Source organism: Hyalella azteca, unplaced genomic scaffold (genome assembly GCF_000764305.2).
Source record: "Hyalella azteca isolate HAZT.00-mixed unplaced genomic scaffold, Hazt_2.0.2 contig5114, whole genome shotgun sequence".
NCBI classification, from domain to species: Eukaryota; Metazoa; Arthropoda; class Malacostraca; order Amphipoda; family Hyalellidae; genus Hyalella; species Hyalella azteca.
The window spans coordinates 622,571-650,251 of record NW_025935314.1 but is presented as its reverse complement, the minus strand read 5'-3'; the positions used below and the strand labels follow the sequence as shown (position 1 = coordinate 650,251).

Sequence of the window (27,681 nt, the reverse complement as noted above, 5' to 3'; positions counted from 1 at the left end):
TGAGGGTAGCGAGGAAAAATGGTGAGGGTAGCGAGGGAAAATGGTGAGGTAGCGAGGAAAAATGGTGAGGGTAGCGAGAGAAAATTGTGAGGGTAGCGAGGGAAAATGGTGAGGGTGGCGAAGGCAAATGGTGAGGGCGGCGAGAGAAAATGGTGAGGGTGGCGAAGGAAAATGGTGAGGGTGGCGAGAGAAAATGGTGAGGGTGACGAAGGAAAATGGTGAGGGTGGCGAGAGAAAATGGCGAGGGTGGCGAGTGAAAATGGTGAGGGTAGCGAGGGAAAATGGTGAGGGTAGCGAGGGAAAATGGTCAGGGTAGCGAGGGAAAATTTTGAGGGTAGCGAGGGAAAATGGTGAGAGTAGCGAGGGAAAATGGTGAGGGTAGCGAGGGAAAATTGTGAGGGTAGCGAGGAAAAATACAGAGGGTAGCAAGGGAAAATGGTGAGGGTGGCGTGGGAGAATAGTGAGGGTAGAAGGGGAGAACGGTGATGGTAGCGAGAGCGAATAGTGAGGGAAGATGTACAGCGGGGTCGGGTCGCAGACGACAGAAAGAGGGCAACGAATGTGACAAATGTTACAGATGAGGAGAGAGTAATGGTAGTAAGGAAATTAAAAAACTAAACGAGGATAGAGAACGTACAGAGTTGGTAATCTAATAACCTCTTCTAAAGGTTACGGAGGGTAGTGTGGGCAAGGAGGGTTCCTGTGAGGGTGGTGAGTTCGAGGAAGGTTACCTGCGACAGAGAGGAGGGTTAGTGGCGAGGATATTGAAGGAGAGGCGGGTTACTGGCGAGGATACTAAGGGTGAAAAGGGTTACCGACGAGGGTAGTGAGGGAGAGGCAGGTAGCATCCGCAAGCTCTGACGTGAACTGTTCGAGAAAAGTTAGCAACTTTTGCGGCAGGTTACTGGCGAAGGGAGAGCCGGGTTACTGGCGAGAATAATGAGGGCGCAAAGGGTTATCGGCGAGGGAAGTGAGGGAGGGGCGGGTTACCGGTGGGGTTAGTGAGGGCGATGAGGGCTACCTGCGAGGGCAGCGAGGGTAAGTAGGCACCGGCATGAGGGCTCAGTATCGCCGTAGCCGCAGCGTAGCGAAAGTCGCGCTGGCGAAAGCTCTGCCGCTCACGGCGCTCGGGTGCAAAACTTTCCTCACACTTCCAAGTCATCATGCGTTTTTTCTGTGATAGAAATAACATTTAGTTTATTTAATATGCAAACTTGAATAGTGCATGTTCTAAATTTAGAGTTAAAAGTCAGTGTTAATATGATGAGAGATTCGAAGAGACTTGACGACAGTCGGAAGCCGGATGTTGTCTGTCTTAGGAACTTTGCACGTGCGCCGCCTGCCCGTTCGTTTTATGCGCTTACATTTTTTTTTGCAATGAAATATATATTCAACCTTTCAATTTTCCTGCGAGTGTAAAATGCCACATGGCATTCATAAAAAATTGCTGTAATTGTTTTTAAAAAATTATACAGGAGACATACTCGTATATGTCCGCTGACCTAATTCCAGGCCTGAAATTAAAGGTGATATATTTGTGCAGTCGGACGAATGGGTTTCATATATAACATAAACGCTATTTTAAACGGCAATATACAGATGTACAGTTGGACGCTAAAGGGTTAAAGTGAAAACTTCAGGATATTGATTTTCAACTTAACTTTCAGATTTTCTCAGTTGAAATTTCTATATCTATTGACATTGATCCGGCGATGGAATATAGTGCATTTTATTTTGCACGTTTTCCCCATCTCGTACAGTACGCAAATATTACTATTTGCGTACTGTAAAAAATATATATTTTATTATAATAAAGTTAATAAGCGTTTTTTAGTACTTATGTCACCACAGTTGATAGTAAAATGTATACGCGAAATAATTAAGTAATAATCTTCATATTTATTTTTCAGTGATACTTGAAATCTCTATGCATAAGATTTGTATAATTTTTATAGAGTTTTATACGACGATTATTTGATATTTTGAAAATTTGTGAAGTTGAATGAATAAAGTTTATACGAGAGTAAAACTCATAAGAAATTCTGAAACAGAATTTTATTCGTCTGATATGGCATGTGTGAAATTACTGTGAAAATAATTGTGAAAATAATATAGTGTTTTACGAAGTCGTGAATTGATACCGAATAATTCTACTGAACAACTTATTGTTCATCATACTACTCGATTATATCATAAAATTTGAAATTAATCAAAATAATTTCTTAATTAGAAGCAGGAAAATATTTTTCCATCTGTATGAGAAGTGGTGATTTGAAATAAGACTGAAATAATAGATAAATAAGGTAATAAGGCCTGTTGTTTTGGTATCAGTGGAATTTCGAGTGATAGCACCCACCGGGAAAATATTACATACAAATTTGTTCAAGAAATTGAACCAACTTATCTTCACTTGACCTAATATCTACCAAATCGGCACAAACACCATTTCGTTGGTCAATTGTTGGACTTTCACATTTGATGAAAAATTTTTCCTCGCCAGGTCACAAATTTATCCCGGTCAATTATTACAAAAAATCTATTGATTACTCCGTGACAAAAAGGCTCAGCAGCACTGATTTGTGCCAAGTGTATTAATGATAACGAACTAAAGCAGCCAACAGACATAACTTTAATTGTTCAACACATAAGTGCAATAAATAAAGGCCACTATTGGAACTACCATCCGTCATTAACGCAATTGACGACAAGCCCACCTAAACTAAAAGTAACATCTATTCTTCACCACTGCATTGAACAAAGAAACTATTAATTATTATTAATTAAATTAACTACAATTAACACATCTACCATCAACAACCACATCACATTGCACTACCTTTTTCCCGCCTGGCCCACACCCCCCCCACCGCCCCACATTCAGTATGATGGTCCCGGCCTCCTCAGCCCTGGCGACGAGCGCCTACGCCTCGGCGCTGCATCCTTCGCTTCCGCAACTTGACGCCGCTTACGCAGCAGCGGCAGCAGCTAACCTTCAACCCCCTGCGAAGGATACCACCTGGACGAAGCTTTTCGTAGGAGGATTGCCCTACACCACCACTGATCAGGAGCTCAGGGAGTTTTTCGAGGAGTTCGGCGAGATTGAAGAGGCAGCTGTTATCATCGATAGACAGACCGGCAAGAGCAAGGGCTATGGCTTCGTAAGTTGACTAGAATTTTAGAAGTTTAGAATTTTTAACAGTGAATAATGTGAATTTGAACTTCTATAATGTTTAACTGTTGATTATGCGTCACCTCCTGTGGATGCAACATATTTATCATGCTCAAATGTTTTTTTTATATTCCTAAATTAAGCGGTTTGTCCTAATTTAGTCTCTATTTTTTTATGGTAATTTAGAGCAGGAGTATTGAGTGTCACACAGGAGACGTTATTGAAAACTTTACGCGTATATTTGCTAATATTATTAAGTAGGAGTGCTATAATTCAGCGAGGTTACCTCTGAATCCTAAACAAAAATGATGGAAGTTCACTAAACCTAAAAAATAATTTTCGAACATTCTCAATTTTAGAAATTAATGATATTTTATCAAATCTGAATAAATTTTTTTACTGAGTTTGGTTTGATGGTCTAGTGCACTGCGCTTGAATAGGATAGTCCGTTGAGAACAACCCTGTTTATTGCATTTTAATTATACACACACTCAGTAAAATAAATGGTTCACAATGTCTAAATAGTGAAGCTCATTGTTAACCACTGTACGAGCAGAAAGTGGACGTAGGACCGATATATGCCTTTTAGCCGAGCTCAAATGGGTTAGGATGGCCCATCCGGGGTAAAAAATGCGATTTTTAGCGCATTTTCTCATTTATGGAAAAATGCACTATTGTGCTCTCCATGTCCGTCCGTCTGTCCGCCCGTTCGTCTGTCCGTCCGTCCGTCTGTCTGTCCGTCCGTGACCTCAAGTTTTCGTCGACGAGAAAATGCGCTCTCTGTCACTCACTGCAGTGAGTACTGAGTTATATTTTTTTTGTCCTTTGTCCGCTATTTGGACAAAGCCTCACTCATTTCTTTGTATGTGCACAAATAGGATATTCAGTTAATGTGCGCTAGAATTAAACGATACATCAATAATAAATCATTCAGTTGTTCGAATTACTGATTTCGGATTCGTGGCACTGTTAAATTGCTTCTGTTGGGAATCATATCGCACAGTTAATATTCAACAATATCTACAATAGTATCATCTCTATTTATTAATGTAATTTATCTGACCAGATAAATGCTTTTGTTTCATTATTATTGCTCGAGTACAGTGCTGATTTCTTTCTGCTTTTCCGCTTATCATTATTACAACATGGAAGCTGCGGCCCTGACGACGCAATTACGCTCTTTATATTGGAGTAGCACTTATAACGATTGTTGAGTGCTATACACAAACTACAGCAGCTAACAATTATAATTGTCAAGTTACACTAATTACACTATATACTTGAATACTTAACGATTGTTAAGTGTTACACCAAATACAGCACTTAACAATTGTCAAGTTACACTAACTTCACTATACTTGAATACATACCCATTGTTAAGCGCTACACCAAATGCAGCACTTAATAATTGTCAGTATTCACTAACTATACCACTTGAACACTTAACGTTTGCTACGGACCTTATCGAGAATAAAATCTCAAGGCAAATGATGTTGAAACATATATAGACGATGATTACGAGTTGATAAATAACTTTGATTAATCGTTGTTTAATCGAAATCAGAGGATAATCAACGTTATTACATCAAATGCTTATAGTGGGACTGTCGTCCTTTTCTGTGCTTAATTTTATGGCATGAAGAATTTTATGAGGAATTTTATATATTGAAGCACGGCTTGCATCTCCTCTTTAAATCCACTAATTATGCCCTCACTCAGGCAAATGAAAAGATCACATTGGCCAAATTATGACACACTTTTCCACCCACCCCACGAGCAGAGAACAGTCGTAGCATTGATACGTACTATAACCGGCCAAACTGAATCAGGATGACCCACCGTACAGGAAAAAAAAATATATTTATATTTGTACAAAAAATTCATTTAGTGCAAGAATTTAAAAGCAAAGAAAACAGCCAAAAAATTCGCAATTTCTTAAGAATGAGAATGTTTCGGAGTCTAGCTCCATCGTCAACTCAAAACCTATAATTTATAGGTTATAGGTTTTGAACAGACGCTGGAGCTTGACTCCGAAGCGTTCTCATTCGATTGGTGAATTTTTGGCTGTTTTTTTTTTTTGCTTTTAAATTCTTAATTAACTTGCGATTTAAGTAATCTAGTGATTTTAATATTTAATGCAATAATATTGGCATTCACCCGTGCAGGCTAGGGTACTGCTCCTTGTGAACTAAACCGAGACGTTGGGATGAAGGCGATTCGTTATCGACATTATCCCAGCTTAGTATTATTTATCATTTATTATTTTAGTTGAAAAGATAGAAAATATGTAGTTAGATCATCACTCGCCAATTGTCAGGTTTAATTAGGAGCTTCTGATTTGCAAAGTGAGTTGCACCGAAGCCAAAGATCATGATAAGAGAACAGCGATACTTTGCATGCGAGTGTACCGTTGAGCAGCGCGCAAGCTATCAGTTGTTATCATCAGTCCCAGAATTACTTGTAGTAATTTAACGGCTGATATTCAATACAGACTCGGAAATGATCATTTGCTCCATTTGATTGCCCGAATCATCGTTTCACTCTAAGTCGTCGCTAAGAGATTATCTTCTTGAAGTGAATAATAAAGTATGAAACGCTTTAGTTTGCTGCAGGCAAGTGGCCGAGCCTGCTGATCTGAGCGATAAGTGCATGGGTGGCTACCATTTATTTCGCCGCTAAAATCATTGTTTATGCCTTTTAAACCATGTTTTTCCACTTTTATTAGTAATAATTATTTGTTGGATAATTATTGTTAATGTTTTTCGAGGTGCGTACATGGTTTACGTAGAAGAACGGATTAAAAAAAGTGTTAGGATTTTGGTTCGGCGTCAGTCCGACATGGCGAGGTCATGTGGAGCGTTCCATCAGATATCGACGAGGGGAAGCTTTAAGGCCCTCGCGTGCTCAAGATAAGGCAGTTCATTGGTCAAAGGGTGAGGGAGGGTGAGGGTCATAAGGCCAGAGTTAACCAATAGCCGCCAGTGTTAGCTAGCAACGTTAACAATGCGGAGCGTCAAAGCTCTTGTGCGGCTTAACTCTGGACTAGCACATCAAGCCTTCAATCCATCCATTTATTTAACCCTATATTAATGTACAGCTTTTCACCGGGACTGTATATGACTGTATTTATTCAATTTATTGTGTTACTTCATGTGCCGTTCACTAATAATACAGGGTAATGAAAAATCACTTTATTTATGCGTCAAAAGGAAGTACTCCTTTTTGAAATTATCTTGAAAACTCTGCTCGCTCTACAGCGAATCTATGAAAAAACTTTCGATTAGTGAGGCTGAAAGTGACTCAATTATGAAAGTTGGAAGTTGTGGCAGTCATGTACGCAAATGCTTGACACTGCGTGACTGTATCGTTGCAGTGGACTGCAAATTATAGGCTGTGGTAGTTTGGTGCTGCGACATCGAATGACACGGGAGGCCTGCGTGGTCACGTTTGAGTACTGCAATCATTGGTCATTAGCCTGCCCATGTCAATGACATTCATTTGTAAGCGGATATATGTTATTAGTTCAGTTTGGTGAAAGAAATTAAAACGCGATCGCGAAAAAGAAAATTTAGCTTGTAGTAGTGCAATTGATTTCTAATCCAATTAGAAAGTAATTTTTATGATCAGCCATCGTATTCATGTAAATTTCGTCATATTAAGTTCGGATTTAATTAAAACATGTACACGAAATAAATTGATTATTGAACCGATGCAAGCACCGTGAGCTAATGAGACACTCTCTCCTGTGTTGGCATATGTGAGGGCAAAGTGTTGAACTTTCTAAGTTGATTTGAATTTATTATGTTCGCCATCGATCATCATTTCTTTATCGTCGTAGCATTTTCATAATATCATCACATTTTGATCTTCACCACATCATTATCATAATATTCTCGCAACATCATCAATACCACATCAATACTTCATCATCACCACACCGTGAATCCGAAAAATTCGTCACTGCATCATCACAACGTAAAAATACATGTCAGCACATCATAAAAACCATCATCGCCTCGTTTTCCTTACAGTATAAACAAATAATAATCACATCATCACCACATTATCATCACATCGCAATCATAAAGTCAACATCATCGTCACCACATAATTGACATCGTCATCACATAATATACCATCGACTTCCACTCAACATCACATCATCGTTACCACATAATCAGCCTCGCATCATTTTCGTAGTCACCACATCATCATCGCACAGCAAACATATCTTCACAATATCACGGTATCGTCACCACATCCGTAATTGCTATTCATCATCATATATTCACTAAATCATCACATTGCGACTACATCTTCGCCACCTCATCATCGGAACTGCTATGAAGTGCAGTCAATATTGTAGAAAATATATATTAAAAATTTAATAGTTGTAGAACGAATAAAGAACGCAAATGATTGTTATCTCCAATTGCATTCTTTCTAGACTCTAAATTGTAAAAAAATTAGCCGTATGAATCACCCCCGTGTTTTCAGGTACCATATATATAGTTCTGACCGAATGATTTAGGAATTAAGTTTCAAAATTGAATAATTTCATGTTGAAACACTCCAAAACCAGTAATTTGGACATTCAACTGTATATTATAAAATCTTGATTTTCGATACTTGCTTACGACAAGTAGTAGGAATGGAGTTTTTTTTAAACCAAACTAAGCCTGTTTAAAGACTTATAATTGAAGTGAAAACGTCAAAATATTCATTATTCTAGTGAACAACTTTCACATAGGCTTGAACGCAACGGAAATCAACAAATTAATCCAAAAAATTGAGAAGAGTTTTGCGTTCGCTTCGCCTCTTATGGCGATGATGTTCGCACCCCCACCCACCACCTCCCCCCTGTCATCCCTAGCTCCCCCTCAAGCCCCCATGTATCCTTTAATTTTAATGCCGGTCCCTGGCAAGACCCCTCGGGAGGTAGAAGCCCTTTTGCTACACGCGCTCCTAAACGGCACAAACCCGCGGACGATTTGGACGAAGCTGTTCGTAGGCGGGTTGCCTTACCACACCACGGATGAAGAGCTGAGCAAGCACTTCGAGCAGTACGGCGAGATAAAGGAAGCTGCTATTATCCTCAACAAGGAGCTTAAGAAGAGCAAAGGATACGCATTCGTGAGTTGAGAAATTTAGTTCTTGCGCACGAACTTTCAAACATTGTTCGTTTTCAGCACACATTCAAATTCGTTTTTAGCACACTTTGTTCGTTTTCAGCACTCAGCACACTCAAAATAATGGATGGGTCATGTCATCCAAATACTGAAATTTTTTCTGCATGTAGCATGCACTGGTACTCACGTACGGGCTAAACTGGGCTAGGGCGACCCACAACAGTACAATGAGTGCATCGCTTTTTAGACACCGCCTCTCACCTTTCTCCAAGCGCACGTGTATTGTAACTGTGGATCTTAACCTTCAGTTTAGTTTTTTTAAATTGAAATATATGAGAGAAATTAATTTTATTCCATTGAAAAGTTCAAATGCCATTACCTTTCCCTCATTGAATTGAGGTTGAATTGAGTTGCGTGTCTTGGTCTTCGGTCAGACGAGCCCTCGCATTTTTGGTCGCATATGAGAGCGCAACAACCGATACATCTGATGCCATGCATTCGCTCGAGAGTACCGGCCGAGTTATGAATTGCAATTTATGTTGTGTCAAATTTTAACAATTTGATGGTATTATAAGGACGTTTACTCAATATAATCATCTTTTTATCGTCAATTATGTCGATTTCGAATAATAATCCATGCTACTATTGGCGGAGATAGTTTGTTGTACACAATCATCTAGAGCACATACATCAGCTGAACCTTTTAATTGTTAGCTTATTGCTAACGTCCAAATATATCTACTATTAAATATATCCAATATATCTCAACCAAATATGTCCAATTAGCTACTGCTTATCCATCGGATGAGGATGTCACAAATTAAGTCTGTCTTCGTCTCAGTTGTTGCCCGTACTTTCATTGGTTTACCATTACACGCTTATTGCTTGAGTGTGAACGATACTTAAATAACGATACTACACGTTAAAATAACGGTAGTTAAATGTAATTTTAACGAAATCAACTTTAATAAACGGGGTTTCAACGTCATTTGCGTAAAAGTTTAGGCCATCGACGGTCCGTAGTCCTTTTGCGGGCGAGTTCCACAATCACAGGTTCATTTGCGTTTGACTTAAGAATGTTTTTTCACATTCATATTATTTTAATTCATAAACATAATGCCCTCTGCACGCTGCATCATTCAACTACTTCCGAAAATGCGAAAGTATTTTATCTGATGTAAACGGCGCGGCAATATTTTTGTGATAACTTATCAAACGCTGACAACGTATAATTTATTGATATTGCTAGCCTAACATAAACGTTTAAAATTTGTAGAACACAACGACCTTCGCTTTATATATGTAATGCTCACAAAAGAATATTTTCTCAGCAATGCTATTGTTGTTTTAATGCACTTCAGGTTAATGATGTTAACCTAAAGATAGTTCCGAAAAAGTTTATTTTTTAAGGCGATATTCTTTTCAAAGAAAACAACGAAGAATTCTTTACACACACCACTTCTTCGATACATGAAAATATTGTGTTTACAGTAAGTATACTGTATGAATATACAGTAAATATAAAAAATAAGATACGATATCAAGAAAGTAGATATGCTGTATAAATATACTGTCTCCTGCTCATGCAGTTTTACTCCGAACACTGTCGGAGGTAGCTATGGCTATTAAGTGTCGACGTGAACACTTGTGTGTCTGTGTTGAGGGTGTGTGGGGGGGGGGGGTAAAACAGGAAAGTGTTGCACGTGTTACACTCTCTATCCTGGACACATAAACGTGTTGTCCGTGACACACGGCAGTCACACGCGCAGGACACACGGCAGTCACACGCGCAGGACGCACGGCAGTCACACGCGCAGGACTCGCCGGGTCAGTCACACGTCAGTCGGGCAGCGGCGGTGGCGGTGGGAGGTTGCGGTGCGGTGGCCGGCGTCAGTGCAGCTGCATTTCGCGTTCAAGTCTCCCGCCACCACGCGTGCCAAGAAGCCGTTGACTATCCATAGTGAATTATTTTAAATAATATTAGTGAATTATCTCAGTTAATATTGGCGAATTATTCAAAATAATATTATTGAATCATTAATTCAGTAAATTATATTCATCATTAATCCAGCAGTCATTCCATTAAATAAAGGCCGGTTGCGAATTGTATTTAGCTTTTCTCAATGTCGTTCGTTAAATCATTCCAGTTTGTCTTTATTTTTTTTTTCAATGTATTATTTGAACTTTTACAGTAAGAAAAACGAGTTCAAACTCGTGGCAAATTTCTTAATGATTTAATTTATTTGCATTGCAGGTTTTCTTGTGTAAGGCATAGATTGCGGCCGTGTTATAGCTTCACAGTTGACGATATTGTAGCAGCTCTACAAATATTACAAGTGCAAGCAGTAAAGAATTAACGTGAAGTTGTCCTCGTTATTGTGTGTGTGAAAAACTACTTAGATCTTGACCCAAAATCTGGTCTTTTAGGACATTTGTTCAATTACCAACATTATATAAAAAGGTTCATTCACAACAAACAATTGAAACGCGAAAAAACGTTTGTTTTCTTCATCAGAAATTTTACGCACGGACGATAGTTTGTTTACATTCGGTCACCTAAAGCCTGGTGCTAGCACGCCTACTTGGCTGCAACTTCCAGTTCAAAATTTTCCATAATTCCGTGTATAGTATCGGAGAACAAACATCAATCATCACAATGATGATGCCACCCACTCAAGCCCCAGTATCATTGTCCCACTCACAGCTTCCGCCCACTCATGTCATGCTAAACCACCCGATCTTGGGCACCAACCCCGCTCACTTGGCAGCCATTAACAGCTTTAACATGGGCCATCATCAGTTTAGCAAGAGTGGAAAAGACACAACCTGGACCAAACTTTTCGTAGGGGGACTGCCCTACGAAACAACCGACAAGGAACTAAGAGCTTTCTTCGAGGAGTTCGGCGAGATCGAGGAAGCTGCCGTCATATATGACCGCAACACTGAGAAGAGCAGAGGATATGGCTTCGTGAGTAGCTTCTTAGGGATGATTTGGGGTAATTTTAGGGGCGAAAACGGGGTAGTTTTAGTGACAAACGTGGAGTGATTTGAGCCTCATATACGGGGTTATTCTAGTAGCAAACACGGGCTAATTTCAATAGCGAATTCGGAATATTTTGGAGGCAAATGCGGGGTAACTTTAGTAGTAAACATGGGATAATTTTAGTAGAAGACTTGGGGAAATTCAAGCAATAAATAACGGTTAATTTTAATTGCAAATACTGTCAAATTTTAATGGCGTCTTTGGCGTAATTTTAGTGTCTTGCGGTGCAGTTTTAGTAACGAATACAGAGCAAATACGGGATTAATTTAGTGATGAATACGTCGTAATTTTAATGGCAACGGAAAATATTTTTAGAGAAAACTAGGGTGGAATTATAGTGTTTAACCTGCAATGCGGTACGTAATTCAAAATTTGTCCGACGGAGTACCTATTTTAGTTATCTATAAAGCCGATATAACACTGGATTATATCAGCGCACCTATAGCTACCGGGTAACTGCCCTGATTATCTATAACATTTACGAACTTAGATAAACGGGAAAGCTTTCGAAGTTATCTATAAGTACAACATCATATTGCAAACGCTGCATTTTTTTAAAATTAATTTCATGAATAAGTCATCTTTCGTCGATAATAGGTAGGGCCCAAGCATTTATTTCAGATGGATAACATTGCTAACTTTGCGATGCATGATATGCGTGTGCGGTCAAAATTTTTCATTGAATATCGTGACGTCGAATTAGAATGATCTTGAAATTAACAGCCATCATCCTAGGTTATCCTTACAATCATCTATTTTGATCGCCTAATCAGGGTGCATCCAATCGAGCATCATTCTTTTTTGCGATGGATGAATCACAAAACCTCACAAAAACCTACGAATAGCTTCATTAATCAAAAAAAATAAATTTATTATGGTACTAAATAATCAGCGTACAAAATTTATATTAATAAAGCAGCTTTTCTTATAAATTATTGGCATTTTTAGGATCAGCACGTTGCATAACTCGCTACATCACGCGCGGTCCTGAAAAAGCTTTCTGGTACCGGCAAGTGTTATAACTTGCTGCTGCATGCGCGGTCCCGAAAAGGCTTTCCACAATTAGGTATTACTTGACGCAAATTACTGAACTCATCCTCTTTTCTTTGATAATAACAGCTTAGATGATAGCAGAATGACTTGTCGCTAGCTTCGTGAGAAGAACTGTGCAAATTCTCCCCAACATATTTAGAGTCCAACAGTAATTTTATGAAACGAATTTGGCCTTCATTTATAGAAATTTGTGTTGATGACGATTTGATTACGGCTGTTCTCATGAATATTTGAATTATTAATAAAAAAAGAAGGTCCGTATCTGTAATGAAATACGCATGTATAACTAATTTCCTTCCTCTAATAGGTTAGGATAACAATAATTTACTATGATACTCGTATCTCCTAAGGAATGCACCGCCACATCCGTAAGCATATTTTATTACGTCGAAACATCACAAATTAAGTTGTACAAATCCCCTTTGTATGATATGTCTATTACAATCACCATTTTCGGTTCCCATATCACCAAGTGGCATGAGGCATTAGTATTACATTGAAACATCACAAATTAAGTTGTACATATCCCCTTTGTATGATATATCAATTACAAGCACCATTTTCGGTTCCCATATCACCAAGTGGCATGAGGCATTAGTATTACATCGAAACATCACAAATTAAGTTGTAAAAATCCCCTTTGTATGAAATATCTATTACAAGCACAATTTTCGGTTCCCATATCACCAAGTGGCATGACGGTTTGGACGAGGCATTAACAGCTGACGCTGTGGATGTGTTTCACTATCACTCAGCGTCGCTCTCCTCTGAAGACAAAGCGATTATGCCGCCTGATAAGACAACAGTAGAAGAGATAAGAAGCTTGACTCGTGCGTACCGCCGGATAAAAATCGTGGAATTATAGCTCAGCTGCTGAATGCTTCATGGATGTTTTGTTTCATGGATGGTCAATATTTTGTTGATTTTACGCCTTCTCAATGATTGTAATAATTTTAGGTGTTTGGGTATACTCGTTCCTGTTTGGTAATTAACCTTTAACTGCCATTAATGAACTTGGATCTCCACCAAGTGGATAAATATATAAATTTTACATCTGCGCAGTGGAGGAAAAAATTAGTATTTTTTTGCGTATTTAGGTGCACAAGAAAAACCTTTGTTTGATTTGTAATTTTTATTCATTTATTTTTTATTTTATTATTATTGTTATTATCATTATTTTTATTATTATTCTTGTTATTATTATTGTTATTATTATTGTTTTTATTATTGTTATTATTATTATCATTATGATTATTATTTTCTACTATTGAATTGGTGGACACTTGATACTCGGCACATTTATCGGTATCCATTAAAACGTTTGTCCACCGGTGGCCATCAAAACGGTTATGTTTTCCTGATGACCTCAGTGAACCACGCGACCAATTGGTCCTCATAGCCGATGGTCACTTCACCCACAAATATTTATGAGTGTATAACTGCGAGTGATGGTTGGCTACCAGCACTTAAACCTTGCTTCTACAAGCATAAGTTACCATCCGTGCAGTGAAGGAATACCTCACGAACTGTTTCATTTAGATTGTTAGTGCAGTAAAGGAATAGCTCACGAATTGTTTTATATAGATCGTTAGTGCAGTAAAGGCATTGCCAACGAATGGTTTCGTTTAGATCGTTAGTGCAATGCAGGCATGGCTCACGAATTATTTCGTTTCTATCGTTAGTGCAGTAAAGGAATAGCTGAGGAATTGTTTTCGTTTAGATTGTTAGTGCAGGGAAGGAATAGCTCACGAATTGTTTCGTTAAGATCGTTAGTGCAGGTAAGGAATAACTCAAGAATTGTTTCGTATAGATCATTAGTGCAATGAAGAAATAGCTCACGAATGGTTTCGTATAGATAGTTAGTGCAGTAAAGGAATAGCTCACTAATTGTTTCGTATAGATCATTAGTGCAATGAAGAAATAGCTCACGAATGGTTTCGTATAGATCGTTAGTGCAGTGAAGGAATAGCTCACGAATGGTTTCGTATAGATCGTTAGTGCAGTGAAGGAATAGCTCGCGAATTGTTTCGTATAGATCGTTATGTATTATTATATAGATCGTTATGTATATAGCATGTTATGTATTATTATTATTTGTATTAATTTTGTTATAGGTAACTGCATGTGAGGTGACATGTTATCAGCAGCCGCTGTTATCTTTATCGCTTTATAGCCCAATAAGCCTGTACTCCCTAACTCGGTGGCTACACTCGACGCAGACAAAAGCTTTTATACGAAAAATTAGTTGTCAATGTCAACTTCTTGAATTTTTGTTTCCTCTACAACGAAATTGAAGGAAAATTTCATGTTATATATTACATTAAGCAACATATTACGTATTACTGTAAATAAATATTCAGAAAGAACAAATACAAGTACAATATTCAGCCATGTACAAATACAATTATATTGTTCAGAAAAGTATTCAAATCTGCAAGCATTACACTAATTAAATATTTAGAAATCGCTACAGTCAAACTCCAAATTATCCAACCTGCCATAATTATCTTAATCGTAATCAAAACATTTATCATCTTAATCACATTCTAAACATTTTTTTCAAGTCATATTCTAAACTTTCAGTATCATAATCATATTCTAAACATTAATTTTGTTAATCACATTCTAAACATTTATCATCTTAATCATATTCTAAACATTTATTATCTTTATAATATTATAAACATTTACTTTCTTAATCGTTTTCTAAACATTTACTATCTTAATCGTATTCTAAACATTCGTTATCTTAATCATATTCAACACATTTATTATTTTAACCATATTCTAAACATTTATTAGCTTAATCGTATTCAAAACATTCATCATCTTAATCGCATTTAAAACATTTATTATCTTTCTCATATTCTAAACATTTATTATCTTACCATAATCAGAACATTTACTATCTTACTCATATTCTAAACATTCATTATTTAATCATATTCTAAACATTTCAACAAGCCTTGACATTAACTTCACGATACGTTCTTCTGAGTAATCACAAAGCCGATACACCCAGATAAATGAGTGAGGATTTGTCCCAATAGAGATGCACTTTTTACCATTGTGTGGGTCAGCCTGACTCAGTTTGGCCCAGCAAAAATAAGTATCAGTGCTACATACATCAAGTGTGCCACTATTTGGACACAATGACACATTAATTTCTTGAGTATTAACATGCCGTTGTGCGCGGGTATCCAGGCCAGGTTATCTGCCGGCATTTTTTTGCCGCCTTTTTTGTTTGTGGAAGCGATAACTTATCAAGAACTGAGAGATAATATCCTATAGCTGCCTCCACTGCTGCTATAGCTGCCTCCACTGCTGCTATAGCTGCCTCCACTGCTGCTATAGCTGCCTCCACTGCTGCTATAGCTGCCTCCACTGCTGCTATTGCTTGAACGGTAGAATTTAATGAACGAAAAAAATTTGATGCATTATTATACGCAATTTGCACACAAGTCAGTGTTAATGCCATCGAAAACGCCAAGAAGATAGTAAGTGAACGGTGGCTGAAGCATTCAGCGTCGCAGACTAATGCCTTAATTATATAATAATAATGATATAATTCAAGATGATTAACTGCCATAATTATTTTTGATATTAGGCAGAATTTGCGCAGGCTATATATAAAATATATATATAGGACATTTATATTAAGATATCTATATTATAGATACATATACTATAAATTTCTATAAACACGCGAGTGCTCAGCGAGACGAAAGTCTACGGGTTCTGCGCCGAACATTTAAGTATCTTTTAACTACGTTTGCTCCAATCGCCTCTCAATATTAGAGCTAATAAAGTGTACAGTTTATTCAAAAAATATATGCTCAGATATATTACTGAAGGTTTAAACTAATTATGTAAGAAATTTCCAACCCCACTGTGTTTCTTTTAATGTATAAATCATCAAAAATTGTATCATCGTATCTTCATGGATAACAAAGTAATGTATTTATTTCGTGAAATTTATTCACTATTTATTTGAATGTATAATATAATATAATATAATATAATATAATATAATATAATATAATATATAACATAATATCATACGGCTGACCTGATATTTCGCCGTGCATTCAGATTTAGTTCTGCATTTTTCTAAAAAAATTATACTTCATAGCTATTGACAAAATTTATTTAAATTTTTAATTTTATCTTCTCATACTTAGACGTTATCCGATATTAAGTAAAAATATAGTAATGATCAAATTCAAATGTCATTGTCATCTAACCTCTAATGAATCATAAGCTAAAAAAATAGCAAAAGTAAATTCAGTAAGTTAATTATAGCGATAAATATTCATGATAAAAATCAAGTAATTAATTTTATTGTTGCTATAAGTCCCTTTACCCAAATCCATAAATTCATTCAAATTTTAAAAGTTGACTCGAGAATGTAATCGATAAATTCGTTTTATTTTTATATGATGACATCAACTAAATTCAATAAATTAAACGCAAAAATGTCACATTCGCCCTCACTCCAGACGCCATATTGGCAGTGTTGCCATCCGGTGCTCCATTTCAGTTCACTCTCAGCAGCCATCGATCCGACGCCATTTTGTCGGGAGCCCCGCTCCCCCCTAAATCACGGACCCCCTCACCCCACCCTTCCCTCTCCCTCTCCTTCTCTCCCTCTCTTTCACTATTTCTCTTAGACCATCTTTCTCTCTCTTCATCCTTCGCTCTTTAATACTTTTATCCTTATATCTAGACATCTCTTGCTCTATTTTCTAGTTCTCATCTATTTTTTTCGAACGTCAACCACACACCCACCATACACCNCTTCCCTGCCTCTTCCCTGCCTCTTCCCTGCCTCTTCCCTGCCTCTTCCCTGCCTCTTCCCTGCCTCTTCCCTGCCTCTTCCCTGCCTCTTCCCTGCCTCTTCCCTGCCTCTTCCCTGCCTCTTCCCTGCCTCTTCCCTGCCTCTTCCCTGCCTCTTCCCTGCCTCTTCCCTGCCTCTTCCCTGCCTCTTCCCTGCCTCTTCCCTGCCTCTTCTCTGCCTCTTCCCTGCCTCTTCCCTGCCTCTTCTCCGCCTCTTCAATTCGAGTGTCGGTTCTATTTATTAAATAAGAAACCAGTTTCGCGATTTCACCAACCAGTGAAGGATAATTATTGCGATGTCTAATCAGTTCTCGATATATTGACCTTACAAATGTCGTGCTGTAAATGCACAATTGTATGTAATGCAGAACGAATTTTACCAAATATATACATGTTATTTACGTCCGAAATGTGAAAATTATAGGTCCTACTGATGAAACTATGTTGTCCCAAGATTGCTCTCATGTTGCACCTATGTTGAACCTATGTCGCCCCCATTATTTAATTATGTTACACCTATGTTGTACCACTACTGCACTTATTTTGTACCTATGTCGTCCTTATATTGTACTTTATTTTGCCCCTATATTGTAGGCTACCTGTGTTGTACCACTTTTATTCCGATGTTGTCCCTATGTTGAACATATTGTATTTATGTTGCACCTATGTTATTCCTATGTTGTACCCATGTTGCGAGGCAGTATAGACTCATGACGCCCAAGAAGCGGCGTACCTAACATATGTTGGGGCTGCAGAGCAACATTTGATGGCTAATGATGTCACTAATGATGACGATGATGTTCATGTATAAACATTATGCTGATGATACGCATTGTTCTAGTCAGCTGCGTCTGCTGATAGCTGACTGATGGGGCTACACGTCGCTGACACTCGCGAGCGCTGCTGAACACTCCGTACACTCCCTACACTCATGTATACTCCCTACACTCCCTACACTCCTGTGCTCTCCGTACACTCCCTACACTCATGTACACTCCTATGCACTCATTTACACTCCCACACTCATGTACAGTCCCTACACTCATGTACACTCTCCATACTCCTGCGCATTCCCTACACTCTGTACACTCCCTACACTCCTCATGTACACTCCTGGACACTCCGTTCACTCCCCACACTCCTCATGTGCACTCCCTACACTCATGTACTCTCCACTACATTCATGTACACTCCCCACACTCCTCATGTACACTCCCTACACTCATGTACACTCATTAACTATCCTTCACTCCTTAACATGCCTGCATGCTCAGTAACATAAAATCATGATCATTTACACATACTCATCTCTATTATTCACATATGCGTTTTTGTACTCAGAAATTCTCGTTCATATATCTCTACCCTCCACAACACTTCTTCACATTCCCTTCTCAAATGTCACTCTCATATACACTCTAATTTTCTGACAGAGCTCTGCACAGCCCAGCATTCCTGCACATTTTTCATTGAACTGCGTAACTATCGTTGAACTATCATTAACACTCAGTCCACACTCATCCATTGTTTCTCTCCTCAGTCTCACTCCTTACATACCCCTCATTCGCCCCTAATCTTCCTCTCTTTCACTCTTCACTCAAAGATTACTCAGCCCTCACTCCCCTTTCACTTTCCTCTCACTCTCTTTTCATTACTCACTAACAGCTTACTCAGATCACACTCTTTTTCTTTTCACTTTCGCCTTGGTCTTTTTCAGCCCTTGTTCACCCCACACTCACCTCACACTCACCCCGCACTCACCCCGCACTCACCCCACACTCACCCCACACTCACCCCACACTCACTCTGACCCGTCCTATCAACACTGGGGTACGTGAGTAAGTAAAGGTTGTGGTCTTGATTTACGCATTTTGTGGTCTGGATTTACGCATTTCATGGTCTGGATTTACTCATTTCATGGTCTGGATTTACGCATTTTGTGGTCTGGATTTACTCATTTTGTGGTCTGGATTTACGCATTTTGTGGTCTGGATTTACGCATTTTGTTGAGTAGTCTCTTGGTTATTAACGAATTTCGTAAAAATGATTCGTGTTTGCCAGATTTCTCTCTTTAATGAACACCAAACTTTCTCGCGTGTTGTTGTTGTTGTTTCTTCGTGTGAAAAAAAACCTTTTCAAAGAAATATTCCTTTAAAAAATTAAAAATTCTATCACATATTTTGGAATACGGAGACTTTCGATAGCCGACAGCTGGCCGCTGAAAAAACTTCTAGAATTCTTCAGTGAGTAAGAGGCTTGGCTTTTTTGGTCTTTGAACATAGAAACTTTGACTAATTGTGCCCAAAGATCCAGCTGCAGTATCATCAATTACATTGAAAACAAAAAATGAAAGGGCAAAATAAATTAAACAAGATGTCAAAATATTATTTTTATTCTTGCAAAGCAATCAAATAAAAAATAGTACTTCAGGAAAAATAGGCTTTCTTCTCTCACTATTTTCTCGTGGGTGGATTTGCGACTTTAGTACCTAAACAGCTCGCTCTCTCAAATCAGGCTCGTTACTTGTTTATCTCGACATAATAAGCAACTCACTTCTATTTATACTTCTTTCTAACGAGTCTTTCTTACTATTTCTCCTTGATTCTCTTACTTTTTAGCTTGAGAATTCCGCTGCTCCTAAATCTAGTCATTTTTTTCGCTCTCTTCCTCCCCAACCAAAATTTGAATGCGGGCCTAACCCTGCAACAGGCGCCCCCTAAGGCTCGAGGAGCACGTAAATCAGCCGCTCATGTCCGCTTCGGCCGAGCCTGAAGTGTGGCCTCTGGGCAGCATGCGAGTTAGGTATGAATCGGCTTCGGCTACCCCTCGTACCCCTCGGCTACCCTGTCAGGACACTTTAGAGTCGGAAAGGGAAGGAAGATTCTGACTAGAAGTTGATTTCGATTCTAGTGATCTTAGAATAACTATAACTATGAGCCAAGTGAAGCAAATCCTGAGCAGAAGCGTGAGCGTTACTTATTTTTGTTCAGATCGACTCCGACCCATAACTTATTAGCGCATCATTGGGTGATCATCAACCGTCAATGAAAGGCTCCAGATTCTCATCAGGGTCTTTCGGGTCTAAATTTGAAACACCGGTTACCTTATTTATTCATACATGATCTTAATTCAGGTTCGGATTTGCGTTTATCGTTGCGCCAGAGAAATAAGTAGTAAATTTTTAAAAGTGATTTGCAAACCGTGATTACTGATTGGTTAATTGATCTTGCGGCAATCGTGTTTGAGTATCCCGCCCATGATTGCTCATAACTCAGATTGGTATGGCGATAGCGTAGCGTTTTCTGCGTGAAACTTTTGATTGCGTATTTAGGCGCTTGTTTGTCTTCTTTTGGCTGTAGAAGCGGCGTGTTTTCGTGAAGTGTTGCGTGGTTTCGTGCAGTGTTGCATTTCTTCGTAAAGTGTTGCGTGTTTTCGTGCTGTGTGTCGTGTCTTCGTGCAGTGCTGCGTGAGTCCTGCACTCGAAAGCGATTTTTATTTCTCCTGGAATCAATTATGAACGACCTGACAAATATTTTAAAGATATATGAACTTTTTGTCCTTTTGTTCTATACGTATATGACTTATGATCTTTTTGAAGATTCTTTTAATGATGTATGAACGTTTCAACGAATCCTTTATTGATGAACTAATTTTGTAACGATTTAATGAACGGTTTACGAAGACCGTGACGTAGCAGACACATGCAAATCGTGACCAGTTTATTTGGGTGGGGACTTTTCTATTGAAAAACTGAAATGCCTATATAAAACCATGCTACAGTTGAAATTTATTAATAAACTTTAACTGCAGTAGTTTAACCTCAAAAAATCATTTTTATTCATTTAAGTTAGCAGTCACATGACTCTAGTTAGGCAAAACACTTATGATGATAATTATTCAGTTGAAACGGATCTCTAAATAAATGAATTTGCACAATTAAAATATAATGAGTAAAGTTTAAAATGTATCACACTACGGCAGTCATTGATTTATAATTTCTCACGAATTATCTCTGAAAACAAAGAATTTTGAGGAATTGTTTTCTTTAGAACGAAATATCGGGATTTCAAAATTTGACTGAAGTATTACATAGAATTAATGGATGAAAACCTAAATAAAAGGCGCTCTTGGAAGGATTTATTTATAAAAAAACGTTATTCGTGAACAATTTATTATTATTCTTCTTTTTAATTATTGAATCTATGATTATTAAATGTAGTCTCGCACGCATTTATTCACTCTTAAAGGATTTCCTACAATATTTACGCACCGCATTAACAAATGAAATGATTTAGTTAGAGAAAATATATACCTTTAATGCCTGTAAGCCGTCTAAATGATACATTCTGCTTTAGTTAGAGGTCGTTCAAAAATATCATATTCATGTCATTCACTTCGTGTAAAAAATACCATTTGATTCCATTGTAATTTTCATACTTCCCTGCTCTGTAAAACTCAACTGAAACTGACGTCTTTTTAAAGAAGTTAAAACACAGCAATAAGACTGATATTAGATATTTATTATACGTCATTAGATATGACAGGAACATTTCAAAACGTTGTACGCGTGCAATCAGAATCTGAAAAATAAATTTCAGCGACAGACCTTCTGAAGTGACCTCAATGATAGGATTGGCGAAGCAAGTTCTATAGTTTAATTGGAGAAGCAATTAGTAGCAGAAGCTCTAGGTTGTTGCTAAAATGTAGAGAGAAGCTCTATATTGTTCGCTAAAATGCAGCAAGAAGCTCTATTTTGTTCGCTACAATGTAGAGAGAAGCTCTATATTGTTCGCTACAATGCTAAGAGAAGCTCTATTTTGTTCGCTACAATGCAGAGAGAAGCTCTATATTGTTCGCTACAATGCAGAGAGAAGCTCTATATTGTTCGCTACAATGCAGAGAGAAGCTCTATATTGTTCGCCACAATGAAGAAAGAAGCTCTATATTGTTCGCTACAATGCTAAGAGAAACGCTATATTGTTCGCTAAAATGTAGAGAGAAGCTCTATATTGTTCGATACAATGTAGAGAGAAGCTCTATTTTGTTCGCTACAATGCAGAGAGAAGCCCTATATTGTTCGCTACAGTGTAGAGAGAAGCTCTATATTGTTCGCTACAATGTAGAGAGAAGTTCTATTTTGTTCGCTACAATGTAGAGAGAAGCTCTATATTGTTCACTACAATGTAGAGAGAAGCTCTATATATTGTTCGCTACAATGTAGAGAGAAGCTCTATATTGTTCGCTACAGTGCCGAAAACGCTATAGATTGCAAACTGTAAATTAAAACACCTGTAGCTGGATAGCTGCGAGCAAATAATGCTCTAGATTGAAAGAAAAAGAGCAAGGACCTCTCTAGAGTGTAAACTACAGAGCAAGTAACTCCCTAGATTTCTAGCCAATCGAGGCACTCAGCAATTCATGGTGACAGCGAGAATGCGAATCAGGCAATTTTAAAAGCTTCCTAATGGACACGCGTTGCAGCATCCATCTCGCGAGACACGGCTGCTACTATATACATGTACATGCCTCATCTGTATGTATATATTTAAAAACATTCTCTGGTATTCAATCAGGCTTGCATAAAGTAAGAACTTCTGCCGAATTATCCCAATATAAATGTGTATATATAAATATACACAATAGCTCTGTGAGTTTTCCATGCCCTTGATTTCAAACTAATAAATGAACTTTTGAAACATGAACATTTTTTCAAACCTCACTTTTTCCAAATAAACTGACTAATAAAGGGAGAACTTCTGCCGAATAATCCCAATATAGATGTTTATTGTCACACATATAAATGTTTATTATCACGCATATATGTGTGCATTATCACGCATTTATCTCATTTACACGTGTATTCTTCTAATATATAAATATACACGTTAATTCAGTATAAGTGCACGAATGGCTGCTCCTGGCTCAAGACTTTGGCACCAGCACGCGTCGCAGACGCTGTCATCTGAGCCATCCTGCGTCTCAATTGCCTGCTTGACTGCGCCATGACTGTGTCATGACTGTGCCATATGTCATGACTGTGCCATCTGCCACGACTGTTCCATATGACATGACTGTGCCATCTGCCTCGATTGCGTCTTCCACCATGACTGTGTCATCTGCCATGACTGTGTCATCTGCCATGACTGTGTCATATGACATGACTGTGCCATATGACATGACTGTGCCATATGACATGACAGTGTTATCTGCTATGACTGTGCCATCTGCCATGACTGTGCCATCTGCCATGACTGTGTATATGACATGACTGTGTCATCTGCTATGACTGTGCCATATGACATGACTGTGCCATCTGCCATGACTGTGTATATGACTTGACTGTGTCATCTGCTATGACTGTGCCATATGACATGACTGTGCCATCTACCATGACTGTGCCATCTGCCATGACTGTGCCATCTGCCATGACTGTGTCATATGACATGACTTTGCCATATGACATGACTGTGCCATATGACATGACTGTGCCATCTGCCATGAATGTGTCATATGACATGACTTTGCCATATGGCATGACTGTGCCATATGACATGACTGTGCCATCTGCCGTGACTATGCCATCTGCCATGACTGTGCCATCTGCCATGACTGTGCCATCTGACATGACTGTGTCATCTGCCGTGACTGTGCCATCTATCATGACTGTGCCAGGAAGAAAAATGCCGTACGCCACAATGAAATGAGTTACAATGCCGTGAATCACAATGCTTAATTAAAGAAAAATATATTGTACGTCAATATCATGAATCACAACTCAGTACATCAAATTGCCTCGAGTCATAATGCAATAAATCACACTGTAATGAACTGCAATGACGTGAACACAACGCAGTGAACCCCAATGCAGTGAAACATGATGTCGTGAACCGCCATGTTATATATCAAACTGCAATGAACCCAACATGGCCTCTTCAAGCTCACTAAATTTGTCTGGCGCTGCCGCTTAACCCTGCCATGTTTAGCCGAACGCTTCACGCTCAAAATTTCTAAATAATTGCTCAAAATTACTCGTAACATTAATTTCTAACCTAATTTTAACTTTACATTCAACTGACCAATAGATTCTACATTATATTTTAGGAGAATGTGATGAAAAAATTTAATGAGATAGGAACTATAGAATATAAAAGGTGCAGTTAAGCGCGATATCCCGCCGAAGGTGGCACAGTGCCAGCGGTGGTGGCACTACAGCAGTCACGAAAATAAACATACAGTTGGCATAACGACGCACACAAACACACACGACGCGCATGGTAACGTTAACGACGTACACACGACGCACATGGTAACGCTAACGACGTACATGGTAGCGCTGCCCCATCTCGTCTCGCGATCGACCGGCGACGCATTAGAGCTAAGCTCGTGCCTTCTAGAGTGCCCCTCTCAGGGCCTGACTTGTTCATATCTCAGTAGGAATAGCGCTAAAACTCGCTATAATCTGTACTGTTTCCTGCTGACTACCTCATCAAAAATTCGGTTAGGAATAGCGTTAGAACAGATGATTAAAGTTCGCTATTTACTGTATTTCGATTTTGGTAGGAATAGCGTTAGAACAGATGACTAAAGTTCGCTATTTACTGTACTGTGTTTAGACTAACTTATTTAACTACAGGTAGGAATAGCGTTAGGGCAAACAGTTAATTTTTTATTGTACTCTCTTTCAACTTCCTCATTTACACTTTAAGTAGAGATAACCTAGTGAACTGGAATGGATTATTAGAATTAAATTACTGTTAGCAATAGAGTAACGATCGATAGCAGAGTAGCGTTGAGCCGAAATGCAAACTTTTAATTTAGGCATCGAGTGAAGGGCCTACGTGAAATGAATTTATTCGTACTCGTAAATTTATTCGTACTTGGGGCCCTGATCTTTGACATGAAACCATTCCCTGTATTTAATTAATAAAATTAATTCCGTTTTGTTGGAATGGTGAGTGTGGGAGGCATTTAAAAAAAAATAAATAAATAAAATAAAAATGTACAGAGCTGCTTGATTTAAAAACAAGGATGTAAAGTAACAATTGGTTTTAGAATAATTGAGCGAAATCGCATTGATCGAATAACTTGCAAAGAGTTGAATTGATCTGCAACCAGTAATTCATGGCGATAGAGTTTATATAGTCATACTGAATATTATGCGTACACAATATAATATATTTTTAATAGTATATAGAATATTCCGGAATATATTGAGTTAAATGGAGCACAGCCGTAACAACGCTCTTGGCAAGCGTTCAAACGCCTCTTTATCTTACATGCGTTTCGTGATTCTTTTCTATCTCCCGAATACATGATGAGTTTTCGATGCACTTGATTCAAAACTAATCAATGGAACTTTTGAAACATGAACTTTTTTAAGCCTAAACTTTTTTCCACTGGTATCATTAAACAAACTCACGTCAGTCACTTCTGAACCTTTGTAGTTTATTGACCAAACCTTGAAATTCACTTCTTATTTTTTAACTGTGACTTTACATTTTCATTAGAAAAAAACGTTCAGACAATAAATGGCAAAATTTTCAAACTAAAAAAAAACAGAATTTAAGATAACAGAAATTTTAACGAATTCGAAAGAGAAAACAGTGGGTTTTTTGATGAAATTTTTTTAATAAGGCTTATCAAGCGGGATGTTCTGACAGTTTCTGCGAGTGGCTGTATCCACAGCCTACAATGACACCTAATTAACGATTATCTTAACGATTATCCTCATTAAACTCATGATCATCACAGAAATGATCATCAGACATCCCATCGATCATATCTGCTTCCGAAAAAAAAATATTTCCATCAGACATCCCATTTAGCAGCTAATGGAAACAGTATCTCATTATCCCATCAAACTTTTATGTATTTTTCTATTTCGATATTTTTACGACTGAGACTGACGTTTTTGGGCGTTCGGGATCCCATAAAAACTACGAGAACTAAAAAATTGAAAAAATAAAAACTTTGCGTTTTTTACTTTAATTTTTTGATTTTGCACTAATACCTTGCAAACACGCTAATGTCTAATTCTCATTTGTCATTCATTTTTGGTTTCGTCAAAACATACCTTTTTAATTTAATCTCAACTTTAGAAATTTAGCCAACGTTGAAGCTCTTTGCGATCATCTGATGTGTTTTGCTAATTTGTTCGCCTAGAATTTTTTTAGTAGGAGTTGGTTAGTTATCAGTTAGTTAATGATGCAAATTTGAATAGTACCCAGAATTTTATATGTATATAATGTGAGTATATAAGTGACCATTTGTGTCAATGACGATCATTTAGAAAAATTTTTCATCCGTCCATATTTAAAACAAAAGAATTCTTGACAAACCGGTCCATCATCTAGAATATCTCCGAAGTTAGTGAAAATTTGTATATTTACGGTAGAGCTGCCATGACGAAATTAAGACGAATTTCAATAAAAATGTATTAATTTTTGATTGATTTTCCTTTTAATTTTGATTCAGAAATACGAATGTTGTGTGTTTAATTCCATGTTACAATGGTCGATACAAGGGCGGCCATCTAGTCAAGTTTGATTAAAAATTGATTCGTGTGATTTTTCTTTTAATTCTGTTTCACTGATACGATCTTTATGCTTTTATTTCCTGGTTACAGCCTTTCCATGCAAAGGCTGTCATCTAGTCAAGTTTGATTAAATAAATTTTTAATCAAAAAATCGTTCGATAAAATCGTTAATGTCAATAATAAAAATAGTTTGATTTTTCTTTTAATTCTATTTCCTTGATACGATCTTTATGCTTTATTTCCAGGTTACAGCCTTTCCGTGCAAAGGCTGTCATATAGTCAAGTTTGATTAAAAATTGATTTGTCTACTTTTTTTTTTAATTCTGTTTCAATGATACGATGATAGTATATAGGTAGGCCGTTTACTAGCGTTCATTTCATGTCTCATTTATTTGTTTTCCGTTTTAATACCTGGCACTGGATTGCACTTTACTAATTTATTGTATTTTTATTGCCAGGTTACGATGGCCGATACATTGTGAAACATAATCATAATAAACATAATCATCACAAACATAATCATAAATAATAGCCCATACATAGTGAAACATAATGGCCGATACAGAGTCAAGTTTGATTAAAAATTGATTCGTTTGATATTTCTTTTGATTCTATTTCACTAATACGATCTTCATACTTTATTTCCAGGTTACGATGGCCGATACGAAGGCGGCTGCGCGTGCAGTACAGAACCCTAACCCCGTCATCCAGGGCCGCAAGTCTAACGTCAACTACGCCTTCATCGGCGCAAAGCACAACCCCCAGCGCGCGGCCGGCGTCACCAGCGCCACGGCGGACGAACAGAGCTACTATGGTGCGTGTAATGGTATTCATACCTGATGTAATTTGTTATTATTAACTCTATGTCATGGTATTTTAATTATTAATCATGGCCGGCGTCACCAGCGCCACGACG

General features: G+C 38.0%; 2 protein-coding genes across 6 annotated transcripts in view; both read left to right on the top strand.

Moving 5' to 3' along the window:
- The first annotated feature begins 1,915 nt into the window (after nt 1-1,915).
- Nucleotides 1,916-18,164, top strand: LOC108675488 (RNA-binding protein 24-like). Its single transcript, XM_018163514.2, has 2 exons — nt 1,916-3,158; nt 18,072-18,164. The coding sequence occupies exons 1-2, from the start codon at nt 2,883-2,885 to the stop codon at nt 18,093-18,095; spliced, it is 300 nt and encodes a 99-aa protein (XP_018019003.1). The 5' UTR covers nt 1,916-2,882; the 3' UTR covers nt 18,096-18,164.
- Nucleotides 7,622-27,681, top strand: part of LOC108675487 (RNA-binding protein 24-B) — a 71,411-nt gene continuing 51,351 nt past the window's right edge. For 4 of the 5 annotated variants that reach the window (XM_018163513.1, XM_018163512.1, XM_018163510.1 and 1 more), the window contains exons 1-2: nt 10,553-11,266; nt 27,414-27,579. In XM_018163513.1, the coding sequence (XP_018019002.1) occupies nt 10,955-11,266; nt 27,414-27,579 (478 nt within the window). In that variant the 5' untranslated portion in view covers nt 10,553-10,954. Of the gene's footprint in view, nt 8,303-10,552; nt 11,267-27,413; nt 27,580-27,681 lie in introns of those variants that run through there. The other variant, XM_018163511.2, reaches the window with a different exon arrangement.